This window comes from Alternaria infectoria, assembly GCF_024043175.1.
Source record: "Alternaria infectoria strain BMP 0036 chromosome Unknown scaffold_6, whole genome shotgun sequence".
In the NCBI taxonomy this organism is placed as follows: Eukaryota; Fungi; Ascomycota; class Dothideomycetes; order Pleosporales; family Pleosporaceae; genus Alternaria; species Alternaria infectoria.
In genome coordinates, this window is record NW_026250695.1 from 1588366 (window position 1) to 1604140 (window position 15775).

At 53.8% G+C, this 15775-nt stretch overlaps 8 protein-coding genes across 8 annotated transcripts; 2 read left to right on the forward strand and 6 right to left on the reverse strand.

Annotated features, from left to right (window-relative positions):
- Window positions 1–1014: 1014 nt before the first annotated feature.
- On the forward strand, window positions 1015–2107 carry J4E92_004839 (uncharacterized protein; the record flags this gene model as incomplete). Its single annotated transcript, XM_051496227.1, has 2 exons — window positions 1015–1020; window positions 1127–2107. 2 exons carry the CDS (start codon window positions 1015–1017, stop codon window positions 2105–2107), a joined length of 987 nt encoding a protein of 328 aa, XP_051354067.1.
- A 1115-nt stretch (window positions 2108–3222) lies between these two features.
- Window positions 3223–3946, reverse strand: J4E92_004840 (uncharacterized protein; the record flags this gene model as incomplete). Its single annotated transcript, XM_051496228.1, has 2 exons — window positions 3223–3797; window positions 3940–3946. The coding sequence occupies 2 exons, from the start codon at window positions 3944–3946 to the stop codon at window positions 3223–3225; spliced, it is 582 nt and encodes a 193-aa protein (XP_051354068.1).
- A 1072-nt stretch (window positions 3947–5018) lies between these two features.
- Window positions 5019–6023, reverse strand: J4E92_004841 (uncharacterized protein; the record flags this gene model as incomplete). Its single annotated transcript, XM_051496229.1, has 2 exons — window positions 5019–5753; window positions 5922–6023. 2 exons carry the CDS (start codon window positions 6021–6023, stop codon window positions 5019–5021), a joined length of 837 nt encoding a protein of 278 aa, XP_051354069.1.
- A 163-nt stretch (window positions 6024–6186) lies between these two features.
- On the forward strand, window positions 6187–6563 carry J4E92_004842 (uncharacterized protein; the record flags this gene model as incomplete). Its single annotated transcript, XM_051496230.1, has 2 exons — window positions 6187–6193; window positions 6325–6563. The coding sequence occupies 2 exons, from the start codon at window positions 6187–6189 to the stop codon at window positions 6561–6563; spliced, it is 246 nt and encodes an 81-aa protein (XP_051354070.1).
- A 1410-nt stretch (window positions 6564–7973) lies between these two features.
- J4E92_004843 (uncharacterized protein) lies at window positions 7974–9011 on the reverse strand (the record flags this gene model as incomplete). Its single annotated transcript, XM_051496231.1, has 1 exon — window positions 7974–9011. The coding sequence occupies one exon, from the start codon at window positions 9009–9011 to the stop codon at window positions 7974–7976; it is 1038 nt and encodes a 345-aa protein (XP_051354071.1).
- A 1279-nt stretch (window positions 9012–10290) lies between these two features.
- On the reverse strand, window positions 10291–10830 carry J4E92_004844 (uncharacterized protein; the record flags this gene model as incomplete). Its single annotated transcript, XM_051496232.1, has 2 exons — window positions 10291–10783; window positions 10826–10830. The coding sequence occupies 2 exons, from the start codon at window positions 10828–10830 to the stop codon at window positions 10291–10293; spliced, it is 498 nt and encodes a 165-aa protein (XP_051354072.1).
- A 354-nt stretch (window positions 10831–11184) lies between these two features.
- Window positions 11185–11588, reverse strand: J4E92_004845 (uncharacterized protein; the record flags this gene model as incomplete). The annotated part of the gene is made up of 2 exons (XM_051496233.1): window positions 11185–11545; window positions 11584–11588. The coding sequence occupies 2 exons, from the start codon at window positions 11586–11588 to the stop codon at window positions 11185–11187; spliced, it is 366 nt and encodes a 121-aa protein (XP_051354073.1).
- Window positions 11589–13383: 1795 nt separating this feature from the next.
- J4E92_004846 (uncharacterized protein) lies at window positions 13384–14547 on the reverse strand (the record flags this gene model as incomplete). The annotated part of the gene is made up of 1 exon (XM_051496234.1): window positions 13384–14547. The coding sequence occupies one exon, from the start codon at window positions 14545–14547 to the stop codon at window positions 13384–13386; it is 1164 nt and encodes a 387-aa protein (XP_051354074.1).
- Window positions 14548–15775: the final 1228 nt, after the last annotated feature.

A 15775-nucleotide genomic window follows, 5' to 3' on the forward strand; every position in this document is an offset into this window, starting at 1 on the left:
AGTCGGCTTGACGCGTTGATGAGAATGGCTTAGGCGACGAGATAGAAAGTGAAGGCAGCGGTTGAAGGGTCCAGGTAGAAACCGCGCACTCGGTCTAGCCCGATTTCGATAGCGTTAGCGCGTCATTTGCAAGTGACTTGGGATCCGTACTGAGAGCGGGGATTAAGCCAATACGCATTATGGATGCGGACATCGGCTGGAACAATGCTGAGAGAGATATTGTGCTGTCCAGACTCTTGCTGAGCGTAGCACATTAGCCACGTCTCGAGAAAAGCGTTTGTGTCCACAAGATGTCGGGGCCATGATTGGAAGTCTGTATGATGGTGACCGGCGAGCTGTCATTATGCGCGTCCTCGTTGTCGCAATACCGAGAACCATTCGAAGGATCACTCGTCGGTATTGCTGTATCCACCGATAGTGATCACAAAGCTGTTCGATATAGATTGTTGCAATGACTTGCACAACCTCATTTTAATGTGGCTGCCAGGCCACCCGTCGCAATATGATTTCCTTGATGTGGCCTTTGTCAGGCTTTCGTCGCGACCCAATCTTGGTGACGGAAGTGCGGCTGCTTCGTTCGAGCGCTCGACCAGTATCCTGACCTGCATCGTCTCAAATTTGACCAGATAGTGAAAGAGACACCGCGAAAGTTTCTGCGCGTGACGCTAAGTCGTGATATGAAAATATCGCGCCATAGTCGCACATTGCCCAACACCTCCCACCCATCCTCCACCGCACCGTTCGCGTCGAACACCGCCCACACTTCGTCTTCCCACGCTCAAGCCGCGACCTCTTTCGTCCAGTATCGACGCGATGTCGGAACAGCGCAACATCACTTCCGTGTATGGCCGCCGCGATAGCGATCCTGACCCGCGACGGAACGCGCCCGCGGAGACAACAAGGTGGACAGATGGTGGAGTTGAGTGTGAGTATAGGTCTACATCGTACTTTCGTGTGACCGACGTCGACATCATAAACAAGCGCGATACCCTTCAAGCATCCTGTGGTGGCTGCATGACGGTGCGCGACGACCTCGTATGCGCCAGGGTCACACGCCTTCTTTCTCTTGACCAGCTTAGCTGACATTGTATTCCTAGACGACCTTCCAACCCAACGCGAACTACAGTTGTTCAGCGTGCGAATAGAGATGAAGCCCGGTGTCTTGATGCCAATTGGCCCGGTGAAGGGTCTGAAGTGCCCGATAGCGAATTGCCTGCCGCCATCCGGACCGTACTACGACGAGTTCATTCTCGAAAGTACCTTCGGCGAAGCCATGTTCAACGTGTACGCCAACGGCGAGATCCGCGTGTGTATTATCTGCTGGGGGCCCAAGCATGAAGACAGCCACAAGAGGTGCAAGAGGAAGTGTCGAGTTTGCGGAACTTGTGACCATCCGGGGCAGACATGTGGTCAGATATATGCGAGGATGTCGTGGTGGAAGGCTCGCGGCCACAAGGTGGTCAAGACACAGCATATCCGCCCCGGTGTTGGCGAATTCGTCTACCTAGTCAAAGCCGGACTCGTGCACAACTTCCGAAAGTTTACGGACGTTGTCAACGTAAACGAAGACCATCCGCTCGTACGCGAGCTCTTCCGCACGACCTCGATGCCACTATATACACCAGGAAGGACTGTCTGGCCCAAGTCAGGGAAGGGTCAAAAGCAGTCAAGGCCAAGCGTTGAAGGGCTTTCAAATCCTGAGGGCATTGTTTCGCATGTGCCGGAAGATGTGCAGGAAGCGCAAAAGCCGGTATACAGCTCCAAGCCCAGCAACAGGGGCCCCAACCACAGCGTGGATTCCAGTCGTGATCCTAGGCTTATGACTCGACGCGTGGTAGATGAAGAGGATGGGGTACTTGGTGGTGAAATTGCACCGATTGTCGATCAGCCAGTGACACATAACTCTGGCGGTGGCGATATTGCAGCGAGCGCCTCTGAACAAGACACATCGCACCAGTCTGAGCGGAACCGCTTCCTGGAGGCAGAGAACAGGCGCCTAGTTGAAGAACTTCGGCAAGCTCGCATTGAGTTGGTTGCAAAAGACGCTCGCATTGCTGAGTTGACGGGTGACGGCGTTCCAACGGGCACAAAGCGTCCCAGGACCTGAGGCGATATGCTCCCGCTTTCGCAAGTAGGATAGCTGCAGATGGACTTTCGTAATGATACCTTTAGAGCAGAATTGAACATCTCCTGTACCACTACCAGAAATTGACGATACATGCACCGTGATTGAGGTGGACAAGCATAATACCTCTGCTCGAACTTCTACACTTTAGAACGACTATCTGCATATTACAGCAATCGACACAGCAAAGAAGGAACTGACTAGTAGGACTTGATGAAGATGCAAGACTGCTCGGCAGCGTCGATAGATGTCAAAAAGGTGTAATCGCACGCGCGTGAAGCCGGCGTGCAGACGTCTGCAATGGAAACGACGCCGGCAAAAAGAAGCAAAAAAGAAAGGGCAAAAAGAAGAAATCGTGCGCTGATAGATGCTCGCCCACGTGAGCGACCTCGTTAATGGTCACTCACCCGGCTACGAATCCGTTGGAGCAAGCTGGTAAAGCCCCGAGGGGCCAGTCCCAGAAGGGTGTACATGTCCTGTGTCACACGATGGGAAACTCTAGAAATGTAAGCAATATAATGTGGGTGTACCGCAGATTGCGGGGATTGTGGGCCTTTGGGAGTTTAGGCGACGATCGAAATCTGCGCGCAACTTGAGGCTGCCTGCGCACAATCCGTGATTGGGACAATCGAAACGGGCTACCGGCCACCTGCACATTCGTAGTTCATGTAATCATTCTCGTCGATGTAAAGTCTGGTGCTGCGACGGTATGGTGGAATGTCATTGACGTGCGTGGTTGTGATGGAGCGTGGCTGCTGCGATGCATTGCGATGTACGGCTGGACGAGCGTGTGGAAAGAGTGATGAAGACGCGTCGTCGGAAGATCGGGGATGGAAGTTTGCCGCTAGATTAGTCATCCCACCTCCACTTTCGCAATTCGCCGCACCGGCGCGCCTCACGACATCACGTCCCATGTCCATAAATGTCATCCAGAAGTCTACATCGCTTTAGAATGTTACAAACTCTCATTTTGATACTCATGTAGTCTCAAATGACTGGGCACATTTGCCTTCCTATACATACACGCACACCTTTCCACGATCATCGCCGACCCAGCCGCACACAGTAGCCTGCGAACAAGGCTACCCGCTAATGGTCTAGTATGCGCCACCAGTGTTAGCAGCTTGAGCGCGCAGTTGCTCGAGCTCCGCCCTCAGCTTCCGAATCTCACGATCCTTCACAACTGCCTGCATTCTCAAGTTCAGATTCTCGACCTCCTGGTCCTGAAGCTTCTTTTCGATGTCTTCTGGATCAGTCGGGGTTTCGCTGCTGTTGCTGGCGGTATCGGGCTGCGGAAGCGCCAGTTGGCCGGGCGCGCCATAGGAGGTGCGACCCTGGAGACGCGGGTCGAGGCTGTTGTCCACAGATCTTATCGGTATGGTGTATGGGCTCATCAGCGGCGGAAGCGGTTGCTGTGCAGGGGCATTTGCCACAAGCGTTGGCCCACTGCGCGATGGAATGGACGTCGAGCGATGCCTTGGGTCCGCCTCGAATATCTTCCGCATCAATGCCTTCGACCTTGGCTTGTCTTTGTAGAAGCCCTGAACGATCGGATGCTTTGGGTTTACAAGAATAGTGTTGTTTGGACCGCGTGCATTATACATGACACCGATACGAGAGAGGACAGCGAGCTCTTGTTTGTCGGGACGAATTTGTCGATCTCGAACGGTTTCTGGACCGCATGGAATCTCCTGCTGGCGATACCAGTCTCTGTTACAATAGAACAGGGAACAGCTCTAGCACCTATGTCAGCAGTGCTACTGCGCATTTGCGGTAGGTCTTACCTCGTCTGGGTGGCGGCGGGTTCCGCAGACCTTGCATACCTTCCCGCAAGACGTGGTCGAATAGCCTGCGACGGGGTGGCAGGTCCAACAGATCATACAAGGTTTGTATTTGAAGAATACCGGTCCAAAGACGGGAAGGAGAGCGTTCTGGTCGTAATATGGTCCCGCAGGTGGTAGGTATCGCTCGATTGGGTACGTAAGGCCAGCAGGAAGCGTCATCGACGAGGGCGGAGAAGGCGTAACAGCAATGTTGCCAGGAAGAGACGGGAGCGATTCCAAAAATCTGTCCGCAGCGTCGGAGCTCGGAAACTCGCTCTTGATGCCGACTGGCTGAACATTGGCACCAGTCGGTTTCCAGCGCGCAGTGGCCTCTGATTCGGGTTCAGGTGGTTCTGCTATGGGTCAATAGGGTTGAAAACAGTTTTTTGGGGTTCTTACCTTCGACTTCCATCATGCTGAGGCGCTCGGGCATGACAGACTGCCTTTGTCGTCCCTGCATGCCGTCGTCGTCGAGCGCGGAAACACCAGGACTAGGCGTGGGCGGAGGCGGCTTCGGGGCGTACAAGGCCTGCATCAAGTAGAGATTGGCCATCGTGATGTGTCGTGGTGGGTGATATCTGAGGGCATGGGTAAGTCGAGTGTTTGGCTGTTTGTTGACAACGACGCGTCTCAGCTTGGCGTGTTGCTCTCACCTACGTACCCAGATAGGTAGGCACGACTGTGACCTAGCAGCACGTGACTATGACATCAACTGGCGCGATCTTCTAGTCACCACGACTTCTGGCCTAGGTATGTGTCTAGTATGTATGAAACTAGAGAACAGAATCACTGGAAGCAGAAGATGTGCAGTACTGAACTGTATGCAGAATTATCTAGTATCGTAGAAGTGCTTTGGACTACGTCAACCATGAAAAGACTGAACAGGCCTGCAGCCTACATTAGCATGAGAGCATACAAAATAGGCGACCTGGCGTCGATGTAGGCTCCAGACTCATTGTCCTTGTTCCCAGGAATACCAAGTCATCAGCTCGTTCCCATTGCGCTGTCATACGCCACCTGGTACATCATCAAGTGTCGTGTCGCCCAATGCACGACCCATTTACCGACATCTAGTCCAAAGGCCATCCAAGCTGGGTCTTGAGCGTCCTGATCATCCTGTCCTTGTCCTTACTCTCGGCGATGTGTTGAAGCTCTCGCTCGTCGCGCTCGTGGAGCAGCTTCTCGTAGTATAGTTGTAGGTTTGCTATCGGAGACATAACGTGCTCTTGCGTGACGTGCGGTGCGGATCCGGATGCGGGGATGACAATGGTATTGGCAGGAGGAATGATCTGAAGCTGCATGTTGTTGTCTGGTGGAGCTTGTGGCTGGAGCCAGAGACCTGGGATCGCCATTGGCGGATGGGAAGAAGGCTCCTCGGTGACTTGGCGGATTGCTCTCGCGAGTTGGGGATCGATGAAGGGTAGATCGTGAACCTGGGAGTTTGTCATACGGTGGTCGGCAGCGGAGGAGACTTTGCTAGAAGCTGCTGCAGCTTGACCGGAGTTGAACTTGATAGAAGCAGCTGCGCTCTTCTTTCCGCTTTCGTTGATCCAGACTATGGGCGTAAGGACTCGAATGCGATGGCTGTGCTGTACCGTATGACCAGCATAGTACTCCTTGACATCAGAATTCTCCATGTTCGGCAAGACGTCCATAGAGACATGAGACATAGCCTGTACGATCCCAAGGCTCTGAAGATCTGCGACCTGGTTCATACCGGGACGGAGCGCGACCATCTCATTGGGCTGAGGCATACATCCGTGCTCTTTGCGCCACTTCAATGAGCAGTAAGCCATAGAGCATAGCTATGTTAAGTCAGTCACGAGATATTGATGGTGGCAAGTACATCTTACCCTCTTCGCGTGCTGGTCTTTACAGCCGCACAGACCACACGCGTTCGTGCACCCGGTGGGATCTCCGACGCATCTGCATCCAGGCTGTAGACAGTGACTACAAAGACCCTTCCTAGGTACGTCTGGGCCGAAGAGTTCAATGATGTCGAATTGATCGTAGTAGGCACCAGCGGGGGGTAGAAACTGGGTGGGCGGACGACCTCCGAGACCGTTGGGCGACATGACAGCGAGAACACTAGAAGATACCATTAGTACACGAACTTCATAACATGAGCACGGCGGGGAAACACAACGTACCAATCAGAGGATGTTGATTGAAGATGGACGACTTGGAGTACAACACGGGCCGGCAAGCTGGTCGTTACTACGCTGCGTGACTGCGCTCATGGCCCGTGCGTCAATACACGGTCACGTAGACTTGTTACTCCCACCTGACAGAAGCTCCACATCATCCACAATAAACCCAGCTTGATACCTCTGAATACATCTTGGCTAACCTGACGTGACCATCTACACTGACAAGCGCAGATATGTCCCGGCAACCCAACATGCGAGACCACCGGCCAGCACAACCCGGTCCGTACGGTCCCGACAACGCTCCACCGCCTCCGTCCGAGCCCCCACCGAGGGGACCCAGAGAACGCGAAGACCGTGGTAGATGTGTTGAGGATGTTGATGGCGAGAGGATGCAAGGTCGACGCCGTCCGCAGCTCGCCGTACGGAAACGAGATTACGCACGGGCCGAAGAAGAACTGCGAGTGAGACAGCTAGATCGAGATCGTAGTCGTTCGCCTGCCCGGCGTCAAGATCCGCGAGATGAGCAAGATTGGCGTAGTGAGCGAGCCCGGTATCGAGAGCGGTCACCGCTGCGTCGGGAGCCCGTGGACGTGGAGCCGCAGCGAGAGGATCGGAAGCCGGAGAAGGCGGAGTACCAGCGGTGCTTTGCTTGTAACAAGAAAGGTTGGTTGTATACTTGCAGATTCCCAACTCTTCCTTGCTAAGACTATTAAGGGCATAGGGTAGCTGATTGTCCAGCTGCCTTCACTGATAAGAAGGGTTGCTTTCGATGTGGAGAGCAGGGACACATTGCTCGTGCTTGCAAGGTCCGAGTTGGCCAGATCAAGACCGATGCTGAGGTGGCTGCGGATGAGGCGAAGGCTATGGCCGGCCGATACGGTGACCGCGACGACGATAGGCACTGGTCGCCCAGGCAGGATGCTGCCTTCCGAATCAGTCGCACGCGAGATACCAGCCGACTGGAAGCTCACATCCAGCAAGCGTACGGCCAAAGTCAAGATGCGCAGCAACATCATCAGGAGCACTCCAGTGAGGCGCATTCGCGTCCAGAGTACTTCGTCGAGGATGAAGTGGACTGGGACGACGACGCTTTAGAGACGGCCCACGTTGCTCCCGCGGTGAGAATGAGTACCGGTCGGAAGATGCCACAGCCTGAGTATCCGAGGCATGAGGAGCCGTACCGCCATTACGAAGGTCCAGAAGCGCACACTCCGACCGTCCAGCATGCGCCAATTCAGTCGGTGCACCGCAGATCCAGCCAAACGCCCAGTACAGCAAAGTCAGCCCAAGAGCCCAAGTTGGGCCTGCCGCACCTCCAAAACGCCAATACAGCAGAGTTTCCACCGACCGTGCACGACCTCCGCGGCTACGATTATCGTATCTTCACCATGTACGCGAGCAAGCCCAAGGCTCAGCGCTTTATCAACGGTGCCAACGGAAAGATCGCACCGGGCATGTACGGCTCCGAGCAGCGCCACGACCTGGGGCTTTGCTTCACCACATACCTTACGAAGAAACGCTGTGAGATGGGTGTCAAGTGTCCCTGGCGCCATCATCCGCTTTCGAACGCTGAGAAGGCTTGGATCATCAAGTATGGCAAACAGAAGGGAGAGGAGTTCATTGAAAACGTGGATCGGTGGTGGAACTTCCCCGAGGTAAGTCGTTGTATATTGTGCTTTTCTTGGGCTTCGCTGACTGTCAAAAGACACCGGTGCCGGGTACTTCTATGGAGGGCCTGGGTGACGACAAGAACTAGGTAGCTTTGCTCATTTGGAGTTGTCAGATACCGGGAGCTTGGCTTGTACGGGCCGATGGTTGATGTTGGACGACAGTGAGGTCAGTCAATTTCGGCGCGCTGGCATTGGCGGGAAGAGGCTATGTGAGAGCCCCACCTCGTGTATGATACCAGCCTCGTATGTCATCGATGCCTTGAAGACCAATGAGCATCATGTTAGCAAACGTATCAAGGTCATCCGGCTGCGCACCCCTCAAGACATCCGTGAAGTCAAGTTCCTTGATGACAAAGTGATTCTTGCTATTCCATGCCATAGCAAAGTCGAATGCGCTCGTTGCCTTCCACAAGTGCGCAGAAAGCGTGACGCGGTTCTTCAAAGAAAGCTCTTTCGCGCAAGACCTCATCTGACCGCTCAGCAGGGTGTATATGACGGTTATGTGGAAAGCTACCAAGGCCGTGCGTCTGGCTGACTCGCGGAAGATGTACGACTGCCAGGCTGAGCGAGCGGCTGTACTGGGATAAAGTGGAAGTGTAGCTGGAAGCTCGGGATCCTCTGCTGCAATGGGTAGAAGGACAACACCCACATCTTCCAGATGCGGTATCAGGGCGTCGGCTCGGGCGTAAAGTCGCATGTCGCCGCCAAAGATGAGCATGATCTCATACAACATCAGGGCCTGTGTACGAGCTAGAATCTCGATCGGGGTAGTTGGTATAGCAGTGGATATGAGCTCTTTTGCGCGACTTGTAATGAATCGTGCGACATGCTCAGCATTGTTGTCGTTCATGGTAACATAAAGGGCACATGCCGCGTGTACATCTTGTAAGGATCGTGGCATATGGTCTTCGTATAGCAAAGAGTGAGCCCATGGTGTGCAACATTGCTCTACCATCATCTTTGGCGCGAGTTTGACGAGCTCGATCGAGTACTCCACTCTGGACTTTGCGAAGGGCGACAGGTGTCTCGCTGAGAAGGGCTGGCTCACTGGGGCATAAGACTTTCGTAAAGTCATTTGATCTTCCTGGTGAGCTGGTGTGTTGAGCATGTCCGTGAGCGCGTCCAGAGAGTCTGTTGCGGTGCAGAAGTCGAAATCTAAGATGTCTGCGGTGGGGTTGGCTGGCATGTCAGGTAGGTCGAAGTCGAAAGCAAGACCGCCATCATCAATCTCTGGCATCTCCATTGGCGCATTGGATGAGTCCAAGTCAGTAGGTGTTGCAGATGTGTCGTTCTGCGGTATCGCGGGCTGCGACCGAGGCTGTAGAGGGTAGACGCATGATAAGTGCTGCCTGGCGCATCGTGCGCAATGAGGCTGCTCGAGACCGCATTTGCGTTTTGCCTTTGCGCACTCTGAGCATGACTTCTGCCTACCTTGTGAGTTGGTGGTGCGTGAACGATCTGGTGGCATGATGGACGCGCCTGTTGCTGGCGAGGAAGGGGGTGAGGCTTGCCGCGCCGCCGCCGATCTTGGCCTGCATCATCGTTAGTCAGCGCTAGTGGGTCGCTCCATGTCAGCTCGGACGACTCCTGAACTCCTCACAATCGCCATCACATACTGGGCGAACCTTTCAGCACATCTTTCTCGTGACTCTGTGCCGCTCAGGCTTCGTTTCCATCGTTTCGCGCTCATGGAAAGACCGCACCAGCGATTCCGTTCACGAACGGGGTACAGACTCGCGATTGTGTACGCGCAAGCATCAGGGATGAAGAGTTACTATGTTCTCGGAAAGCGTAAACTGCGTTGACCTGGACATCGGGATGTGTATACAGGTCAGAAAGCGGGTTAACGTGTCCTTTTGCGAGCTTCGACCGTAGTTGTTGCAGCACCAGGTATCTCCTACGTAACGAGGCTTTTGAGAACCTAATCGTTTCCAGCATTGACGCAGAATTATCCTTGACCAGGCTATTATCGAATCTCATGTTCTAGTTTACGCTTTCTACTCCACAGTCACTGGATACATGTTTTCGGTCTTTCACGCCCTCAGCCCTGCTTCTCTATCAAACGCTTGTTCACCACGACATCCTGCAACCTCTGGTGTCTGGCAAATGCAAAATGCCACGAAGAGTGGTTCAAGACCTTGCGAAGTCATTCGTTCACCTCTTCAGTCCCCTCTCCATGTCCACGGTACCAGCTCTTAAACCTATATACCACGTAGGCTGCGGCCACCATGCCCCAGAAGACGGCATCGGACGCGGCTTGCTTCGCGATCTCGGATGCAGACTTTGGTGTAGGTTTATTTCGTGGTACCAGAGCGCGTTCATGGCGACTCTCCCGATGTTTTTGCACAGCCGCAAACAAGATTACCGACACAGTCGACATGGCCCAGACACCTCCGAATATGATTACTGCGCCGTATCCGCCCATCATCGCACTGGTGCACGTCGCGAAAACCGAGCCCGCGACAACGCTGCCAATACCCGCATGCATCGCCGCGGCTGCGCTCCCTAGAAGACGTCAGTATTCAATGTCCACGATATATCCTCCGAGATGACGTACCTGCGACGATTCCAGCTGGGCCAAAGCCCGTGGCCGAGAGCGCTATCGCTGTGATTGCAAGCGCAACGAGAGGCACCACGATCAACGCCGTCTTCCATGGATTCATCCTCATCCAATGGACGATTGCCTTTGCTGTGCCAATAAATCCAAGCTCCTTCATCTTCTTGACAGCATCGAGTGCAGCGTCTCTAGCTTGTGCGGCCAGGATGGTGACCTTGTCGGCGGCGCATTTCCAGAGGTGGTTGATGCTGGCAGTCCACGTCGCCCGGAGGTCGCGGTCTTCGGAGGGAGTTCGTAGCGTATCGGCGTCGTCTCCAGCATCTTCCGCGGCTGGCACAGGCTCGTCATCCTCGTCATCCTCGTCTTCGGAATCTTCGTGCGCTTGTGTCGTCGCGTCTTCCTCTTCATCTTCGTTGGATGCCTCGTACTCAGTCTCTGGCTGATATTGCGGGACAGGTCTCGCTCCTGCAGCGATTCGTGTAGCTAGCAGCGTCGCGAACAACATTCTCTTCAAGGAAAATTCCGCCATGTCGTATATGTGGCCAATGGTAATTGACTTGAGGAGATGTGTAGTGATAGGTCGCCAGTACTGTCTTTTTTACGACGGCGCGGCGGTGATAGCTCATGTCATCCCACCGTGAGTCCAAATTGGGAAGCAGCGAACAAGTTTTCACCTCACTCCTCGTGTCAACGGAGCGAAACAAGTCGGTGAGCCACAGCCTACATGCCGTCATCGCATATATTTGGGACAGGAACGATCTATGGAAGGCCATCTGGCATATGCACGTCGATAACATAACTCATAGGTACTTCGCGGATTCCAACCACAGTACACCAACTTTGAGCACAGTCCATCCCCTTACTGATCCATAGTCAGACGGCCTGTCTCTTCGGCGATAAGCTTGTCGACCTCATCCTGGATGAAAGCACGATGTATCGCTCTGGCCTCCTCCAACTCGCGCATCAACCTTTCTCGCTCCCACAAAGTCCAAGCCGCCAGATCGGAGCACGTCTTTTCCGCCTTCGCACGAGCCTCCTTCACCAACTTCGGCTCCTGCCTCAATCTCGCATTTTGCTCCAAAACAAGCTCAAACGCCTCCTTGGTGATGCGTTCGCAACCAGGTGCGGGAGTTGAAGAATCTGGTTGGAACATGGAGGGTGTAGCGGGGCATTGTGGAACGGGGAAAGACTCGACTGTTAAGTATGGATCGTTGCTGGCGCTGCTGATCGAATTCAACCAGTCGTTCACCTGATTCACGCCATCCTCGTGATATACGGGACGAAATGCGAGACTGATGGTGCGCTGGGGATCCTGGAGGCTCTCATGACCAGAGAAGGTGGGTTGGATGTGTTGCTGCTATGTTTTGGTCAGTGTTGTTGTTGTTGTGGTACGACGAGGTGTCGGTGCAAGACTTACATGGACAGCAGTTTCTTCCCCATCGTCCTCCATCCTATCGGTATCAACACGATCTGGCTCCATGCCTACGCATTGGTGTCCTCCAAGATGGTTGCGGTGTTCCTAGGGGCTTGAATATCGCGACTACGTCAGGAAAGGCGCGGTGAAGGCGGAGACGCGTCGGTGACTGAGGACTACACTCACGTGCCTGCTGAGTGAGCGCCTGCGCTAGCGTCTACTAGCGCATCCCTCTGTATATTCCAGCCCCGCGTCCCTCTCCCACCTTTCCTCTCGCTACCTGTGTTGACTTGATTTGACTCTACGCGCAAAGCATCAGCTTACCGCACGAGCGGACGAGGGCTGCACGGCCACGGTTCAAGGCAGATTCGAAACCAAGCCCTTAACGATCGGGAACCTAGACGTCGCAAGCCTCCACCCGGTGAGCTGTGACTATAGGTATCTCCTCTGCAAGTGCGAGGGCATCCCGCCACGAACCAAGAAAGCAGGCCTTTGCACGCAGCGTAATAGTGAGGGTCTTTTGTTATGTTGTGACGTCAGGCTCATTACATTATGGTTTTTGTATCACGTATAAGCTATGCTTTAATACCGCTAGAGCCAACTGGTGTGGATATGTACTGCGAAGCGCTGGAAGGGGTGACACGACCGACCTTTTCGCATCAGGCAGGTACATGCATTGCAGGACCTAAGCTTCACCCAAGCTATGGCTAGAAACATACTAGAGAGTTAGAGAGACACTGAACCTCATTCTGCAATCTACACTGGCATTTCAGTCGTTTTCTGCTTTCTTAACAAACGAACGGGAGTCTACGTTGTATACAGTCTTTAATTATTAGTAATCGTTGCTTACCGCAGCACCTTCTCGGTCACTGGTCACGCCTTTGATAATAGCTGGTAATCATTATGAGGGAATCTGCAGAGTAGATAGCGTTGTCTTTAGGAATTACTCCATGTTAAGTCGGATTCTAGTGTGATGTATATCGAATGGGGTATACATCGAAACAGTTGCGATGGAAGGAGTGTAGAGTGAAAGTCAACACAAGGAGTTTAGCGGGTATTAAGCACAAACTCAGATTCTAGATCATACTAAGGGTATCTGTAAGTCTGTGTGGACGCCAGGAGGAGGATGTGAGAGCGTTATGGATACAGATTTTTATGGATCATGTTGGCATTAATTGTGGTAATATCCACATGACACCACGCACTGTCTGTCGATGATGAACTTTGTTGAAATATTATTTCACCTCTCAATCACGGGATTGTACACCTCAAACAAATCACCATCCCAATCCCAACGCAAGTATCGTAAAGTATCAAAACTGGCGAGGAGATGGCGGATGTGCTCAGCACCGACCTATATCTGGGTGCGTTCTGGCGATTGGCGCATGGTCAAGAAGTGATACCCTAGATATCGAGACGCTACACAGCACTGAACAGTTGATCCTTGGTGACAAGTTCGTAGACATAGAAATAATATGATTGCATTACTCAACGGAAGGGGATATCTGAAAAGCATTTCGCAAAAATTCGTAAATCGTGACAAGAGGTAGACAAACAGCCGCCCTGCATTACGGACACCAAACTCTCAAAAACATTACTGTGCGTGTACGTCCAAGAAACACCAAAGTGTGACATATTCATCAATTACCGTGGCCCATAAACTGGGTAGGGCGGGTTGGCATACTGCTGTTGCCCGGGCGCCCGCGCATAGTCCTGCGGATTATACGCATACGCCTGTTGGCCCTGTTGGCCCTGCTGGCCACTTGGCCGCCTCTGATGGCTGTTGTGCTCCTCCTTTGTCTCTTCCATCGTTGGCAGCTCGGCCGCGAATGCCTTTTGTTCTAGCCCTGGCGATTTCATGCCCTCTGATGGCGCATACGAGCTAGGGCGTGAACTCGCGGTGCTATGCGATGCTGTCGACCAGCGCGCATCTTGCGGGTTTGGCGAGTATTGTGATGGCTCGGAAGCAGACGACGCGCGGTTATCGTGAGGGGAGAGGTGGGACGGGGACGGGGACGGCTGAGGATGGTAGAAGTCGCCTGGCAACTCCATAACAACGTCGTTCGTGCCTAGGAGCTGCTTTGGTGGGACAGGAGGGCCGGGCTGCTGTGCGGGCTGCGCCCATTGTTGGCTTTGCCGGTGCGGGGACATGGGCATCTGGTAGGGTTGGGTCGGCGATGGCTGCGGTGGTGTGTGGCCATACGTTGAGCGATCAGCGGGGTTGACTGTCTTCATGCGCCCATTCTCCATCATCGCCTGGATTGCGCCCGAGTCGAGCAGCTCCGCCTTCTTGACCAATCGCTCGATCATGATCGTGCAAGCTGCCTTCATTTCCTTCTTGACAAAGTTCATCATGGCGACGTTGCATTTGATCTCTACATCCTGGCGAATGTAGAGTCCCTCGGGTGGCGCAGCGGAGCCCAGCTCTTTCGGCTCAGGTGGCTCGCCAATCTGGTTGCCGCCAATATGCCACTTCTGGCGCAGGTCGACGTTCGCAGGCGCGTAGGTGTGTGTCTGAAGCCCGAACGGCAGGTCGTGGAAGACACCGCGGAACTTGATTGCGCCGCTCCCCATCTTGCCAATGCCGGGTATGTACTGTATGCGCTGCGATATTTCGTACCATGTTGAGTAGTATTCGTCTGCGGGAGCGTCGCGCGGTGCTTTGATGGGCTCGTGGCCGGTGACAAGGGGGTTCAGCTCGATGATCTCGCCGTGGCTGTGGAGGAAGTCGATTGCGAGCTGGCGCGGTATGAAAGACGGTATTGGTGTGATTTGCACATACTGCGTCTTCTTGCGCATCATATTCATGGCGGGCGATCAGTGTCGAGTAGGGCCGATGTAAGTGTGAGGTTTCTGCGTCAATTGCTCGAGGATGCGATTTGAGAGAAGAGGCTGCGCCACGACGGCAAAGGTGGGTAGTAATAAGGACGTTGCTGACGGTACCCCTGCTTGTGTAAGTAGGTTTGCAGGCGCTGAGCCGTGGCCGGGTCGTCAGCCCAAGATCGCCATGACGAAACGCGTCATGCACGTGCATGTGATGTCAGAAACACCCAAGATGCACGAGTAATCTTCTTTTTCTGCTACCCTGCCGCTGTTGATGCGATCAATGACTTGCGCGGTTTGCTTGACAATGCGGTCTGCTTTCGATCGCTTTCATCATTGCGGCCCTGTAGGGCGGTTGGCGCCCGCTGTGGATCAGCCTAATTATAGGCTTGCAGCTTGGTCGCCGGCAACTGTCAGCTCCATGCAGGTGCTGGCGGGGGTGGAATATCAGAACTTCATCAGCTTCTCACCGTCGCAAGTCGCACATGGCTTCGAATCACCAAGCCAGAGCTCGACACATGCCGCGACGCCAGTGCTGGTGTCCTTGGTGCCTTTCTTTGCTTTTGCCTAACGCCGGAATCGTGGCCATCCGAAGGCGTAGCGTGACTGCGCCAAGTTGTGCTCCTGGGCGGACGCGACGACTGGCATTCAAGTGGCTGAGCCTAGGACAAATGATCCTATTGTCGTTCCTCTAGTTCGATGCCACGTTCGCGGCGGCGATGGACCCTTCGAAGTTGCGATGGCTTAGATTGAGATCCTCGACGTGACGGCATAATCATGTTTCGGAAACAACAAGACCTGAGGCATCAAATCTCCTCGACCCCGCGGAGCCCCTGGATGCCGGCAAGTATGGGGAGTGTAGCCAAGGGTTCAACAGTCGCGGGTTGTCGTTCTCGTGAAAGCGCAGGTGCTCGCATTGATAAAGAGTCAAGAGTGTACTTCCTTTTGACGATCGTGGTAGCCTGTTCGGTCGTACTTGTAGCAGCTAAGAAAAGATTCCTTATTGACATGCGACCGAAGGTCGATGAAAGCAGGACGGTGCATGAATGCGACTGGTACCATTCTGCCAGTAAACCAAGGGAGCGTGTTCTAGTGCCATTCGAGACGTTCTGAGGTGTCCACTCGAACGATCTGGCTACAAAAAAGAAGATGGAAACAATGCGAGTGGGTGAGAACGAAGAAGGTGAGCGTGGGAGATGAAACATCTCGGAGC